The sequence below is a fragment of the Phyllobates terribilis genome, unplaced genomic scaffold, assembly GCF_046119375.1.
Source record: "Phyllobates terribilis strain yellow unplaced genomic scaffold, ASM4611937v1 Scaffold_13__5_contigs__length_258822181, whole genome shotgun sequence".
Classification (NCBI taxonomy): Eukaryota; Metazoa; Chordata; class Amphibia; order Anura; family Dendrobatidae; genus Phyllobates; species Phyllobates terribilis.
The window spans coordinates 105,619,050-105,624,125 of NW_027362773.1; the positions used below are offsets into that span (position 1 = coordinate 105,619,050).

At 38.3% G+C, this 5,076-nt stretch overlaps 1 protein-coding gene across 1 annotated transcript; it reads right to left on the reverse strand.

Annotated features, from left to right (window-relative positions):
* Positions 1 to 3,241: 3,241 nt before the first annotated feature.
* On the reverse strand, positions 3,242 to 4,183 carry LOC141173608 (olfactory receptor 1S1-like). The gene has a single exon (XM_073657909.1). It carries the CDS (start codon positions 4,160 to 4,162, stop codon positions 3,242 to 3,244), a length of 921 nt encoding a protein of 306 aa, XP_073514010.1. The 5' UTR covers positions 4,163 to 4,183.
* Positions 4,184 to 5,076: the final 893 nt, after the last annotated feature.

Genomic DNA, 5,076 nt, shown 5'->3' on the forward strand with positions numbered 1-5,076 from the left:
ATTAAATCAATCAGGAATAGGTACAATGGTCTATAGCTTTGTCTTTAGGTACTTAAAGGGGTTGTCCAGGTTTAGCACGAAAATCTGCAGTCACTCTATGTGATTGTAGACTTGTGAATCCTCACAGTGCACACTGCACCAGCTGTCAGGATTCTCCATTGCAGGAGCCATGCACACTGTGAGGATTCACATGTCTACAGTAACAGTGTGACTTTCATGCCATACCTGGACAACCCTTTTAACAGTCTTACCTGGTTTATGAATGGCACAGACAATACAGTCAGAAACATTTGTAGCAGCTTTATTGAACCCTAAGCGTATGAGTAAGGGTGATGTGTGGCACAGATAGACTTGGGAAAGTTTTCTGGGAGAAGGAGAGAGGAAATGTAAGACAAAGGCTTATAACCATATTTTGTTTCTGTATCCCTCTCCGAAAAAGGTCCCTTTTTCAGGTGTCGGACAGTGTTCTGGGGATCTCAGCAGTGCCTCCAAAAACTATTCGAGAAGAAATCACTCCAACTTGGAGGTTTCTTGGTTTCAGTTTTCGGCCAGTGAGAACAGAAGAAATACACATGATTGTGACTACCAAGCATCACAAAGTGATTGCTGAGGTGTCAGTTTATTTTATACCCTTCCTGAATACAGGTGCTCTGTACATGAATTTAGGTCATTCACACGCGATAGCAAATTTCAGAATTAATAGTGGCAAAAAAAGTAAAAGTCTCCCTGCGTCCACCCTCTTAAGTGTTCTTTATTCCAAAGTTTTCATGAGAATTATCAAACCCTAAGGGTATGTGCACACGATGCAGAAATGAAGCAGAAAATTTCTGCATCATTTCTGCATCTCCCTGGCAGAAAAAACGCATGCGTTTTTCCTGCGGAATACATGCGGATTCACATGCGTTTCGGCATGCGGATTGACAAGCGCTTTTCCAGGCGATTTTAGCATCACTTGGAAAGTGCTTGACAACTAGGTCACACTATATAAATCCATGCAAACAGCAAGGATATATATAGTGTGACCGTATAAGAATGTTTAATAATAAAAAAATAAAGCTATACTTACCCTCTGATGCCCCGGCGTGTGCTGCCGCGTTCGTTCCTGGCTCGTTCCTGGCTATCGCGAGACACTGCGCTAAAGGGCCTGCGGTCACATGACTGTGACGTCACCTCAGGTCCTTCAGTCTTGCATGCGAGCAGAGGGAAGGAGACCGGGGGCCGTCAGAAGGTGAATATATCTTTATTTTTTATTTTATTCTTGTTTTACAGCTTTTTAAATGGTACCTGGGTGTGGAGGAGAATCTCATCTTCTCCACACTCGGGTACCATCCACACATTAGAACGCGCCAATAATGCAAGTACAGATGCAGTCTTGCGGAATTGGCGCGTTCTAATGCAAGTCAATGGTGGCGAAAACGCCGTGTTTACGCAAAATTAATTGACATGCTGCGGATTTTTGAGCGCAGCGTTTACGCTGCGGAAAAATCCGCATCATGGGCACAGCACATGCGGATTTCAATTGGGGAACATTGCTGCCCTTCTACCATGCGTTTTTAACCTGCCATTAGTATTCTCCAGGTCATTATGAATTTGTAGACACCAAACATGCATAGGTTCTTTTTCATTTAAGTGGTAAAAAAAAAATCCAAAGTTTGCTAAAAAAAAAAAAAAAAAAAAAAAAGTGGCTCTATTTTCCGAGTACCCGTAGCGTCTCCATTTTTTGAGATCTGGGGCCGGGTGAGAGCTGATGTTTTTATTGATTCCATTATGGGTTAGATCCGATGTTTTGATAGCCCGTTATTGCATTTTATTGCAATGTTGTGGTGACTGAAAAAACGTAATTCTGGCGTTTAGAATTTTTTTCTCATTACGCCGTTTACCGATCAGATTAATTCTTTTTTTATATTGATAGATCTGGCAATTCTGAAGGTGGCGATACCAAATTTGTGCATGTGTTTTTTTTTTATTGTTTTATTTTGAATGAGGTGAAAAGGGGTGATTTAAACTTTTATATATTTTTTCTTTTTTTAATATTTATAAAAACATTTTTTTTAAATTTTTTTTTAACTTTCTGCTTGCTTCAATAGTCTCCATGGGAGACTAGAAGCAGCAGTTGCCTGATCGGCTCTGCTACATAGAGGTGATCAGCAGATAGAGATTGACAGCGGCATTTAACTAGTTAACGGCCACGGGTGGATCGCGAACCGGGGGTTACAACGTGGTGAGCACTATTATGCACCACGGTGTAAAGGGGTTAAGTTCTGCAAGTTCAACTTATAGCCTAACCTGATGATCCAGAGGAAGGCAAAAACCATATGGGGCAGACACTAATAGGTACATATTAGGAGAAAAATTCCATCCCAACTCTACATACAGCAATCAGGCTAGTTCCCTGGATCAACGTCCCATTGCAGAATCTAATGTCCATACCCTGTAGTATTATATTTTTCAAGAAAGGCATCCAGGTCTTTCTTGAGTTTTAGTAGTGAATCAACCATGACAACATCATGTGGCATAAGAATCCATAGTCTCACTGCCCGTACAGTAAAGAATCCATAGTCTCACTGCTCGTACAGTAAAGAATCCATAGTCTCAATATTCGTACAGTATAGAATCCATAGACTCACTGTTCATACAGTAAATAATCCATAGACTCACTGCTCACACAGTAAAGAATCCATAGTCTCACTGCTCATACAGTAAAGAATTCATAGTCTCACTGCTTGTACAGTAAAGAATCCATAGTCTCACTGCTCGTAATTTAAATAATCCATAGTCTCACTTCTCTTACAATAAAGAATCGATAGTCTTACTGCTTGTACAGTAAAGAATCTATAGTCTCACTGCTCACACAGTAAAGAATCCATAGTCTCACTGCTCGTAATTTAAATAATCCATAGTCTCACTGCTCGTAATTTAAATAATCCATAGTCTCACTGCTCTTTCAATAAAGAATCCATAGTCTCACTGCTTGTACAGTAAAGAATCTATAGTCTCACTGCTCGCACAGTAAAGAATCTATAGTCTCACTGCTCTTACAGTAAAGAATTTGTGTTTTAACATTATGATTGAAGTTTGGGAAAGTTAGGGGAACTGACTACAAAATACAAAATCAGAGAAGACACATTAATTATTTATCACTGTGTAAAATCTACTTTGAATAACACAATTAACAGTAGCTTTTTGTATTATATGGATGTTTATTGTAAGTGTTTACATTTAAGTATTCTCATGGCACCTTTTAACGAAAGAGCTTCTTCATGGCCCCAATAATTTCCTGATTTTTGAGGCTGTAAATAACAGGATTTACCAGCGGAGTTATCACAGTGTACATTAAAGTCCGAAATTTGTTTTCATCGAGCAGACGGTGAGAAGATGGCACGAGATAAATTGCAATAAGAGTCCCGTAATAAGTGCACACAACAGCCAGATGCGAGCTGCAAGTCGAAAATGCTTTTTTGCGTCCGATCACAGAAGAAATTTTGAGAATGGTGACGATGATACAGATATAAGATACAAGAACGAGCAAAAATGGAACAAATATAAAAGAAAGTGATAACGCAAAGTCGTACCATGAAACCAGAGTAGCGTCAGAAGTCGAAAGTTCTAGGACTGGAGCTATGTCACAAAAGAAATGGTCAATGACATTGGATTGACAGAACTGCAGCTGATACAATAATATCATTTCACTTGTTATTAGGAGAAAGGCCACAAGCCAAGAAGAACAGACCAGCCGGAGGCAATTTTCAGCATTCATAATAGTGGAATAACGTAAAGGATGGCAGATAGCTAGAAATCTGTCAAAGGACATCGCGGTCAAGAGAAACGACTGTACAAACCCTGAGAAACAAAGGATGTAATACTGGAATATACAATGTGAGACGTGTATTCTCCCCGTTTTCTTCAGAATGACTTGTAGCAGGGGAATTACAGCATTGGATGTGGACAGGATATCCACAACAGACAGATTTTTTAAGAAAAGGTACATAGGATGTTTAAGGCTCTGACTTACGGAAATGAGTGCGACAATCAGAAGATTCTCACTCAATATTACTATGTAGACGAAGAGGAACAAAAGAAAAAATAAAATCTCGAAATCGTAGAAGCTGTAGAATCCCAGAAGAATAAACTCCGTAACCTTGGTCTGATTATTCTGGCACATGCTTCATGCCACCGTTGGGTTTCCGTAGCCTGCAGGGTTGGATAAATGGCATTAGATATATCGATTGACGTAGTTTGGTATATATGATATATACATTGTGTAACGTGAAAAGTTTAGGACTATTTTCATTCACTTAGGTATAAGACAATAGCATCTTAGAACCCCACTGAATTTGTGGATACAAATATATCCCTTCAACTTACTAGAATCCAATTCTTATAATTTGACATATTAACCCTTTCTCGACATGGCCAATTTCCATTTTTGCGTTTTCGTTTTTTCCTCTTCTTCTTTTCCAGAGCCATAACAGTTTTTATTTTTCTATCCAGATTGATAGATCAATAAATAAATGTTTGTTTTTTTTGTGGGAGGAGTTGTACTTTTGAATGACACAATTCATACTACCACATAATGTACTTGAAAACGGGAAAAAAAACTCTCGTGGGGGAAAATTGTAAAAAAACTCATGAATTCTGACAGTTTTTTTTGGAATTGTTTTTAGGTTATACATTTTGCAGTATGATTTTGCTCATCAGTATAAATACGGTGATATCAAACATGTCCAGTTTTTTTTATTACTTTAGTGGTAAAAAAAGAAGCCAGAAATTTAAAAAAAAAAATTTGGGGGGTTGTGTAGCCATTTTCGAGACCTGCAGCGTTGACATTTTTTGGTTAATTGAGCTGTGTAAGGGATAATTTTTGGCAGGGTGAGAGAACGTTTTTATGGATTCCATTTTTGGGATAGATATGACTTTTTGATCGCTTGCTACAGCATTTTTTTTGTGGAATTCCAGAGACCAAAAAAAACTAATTTTGTTATTTTTGATTTTTTTTTCGTTTACGGTGTGTTTACCGATCGGGTAAATTATTTTTCTATTTCAATACATGAGACTTTTCTGAATGCAGTGATACCA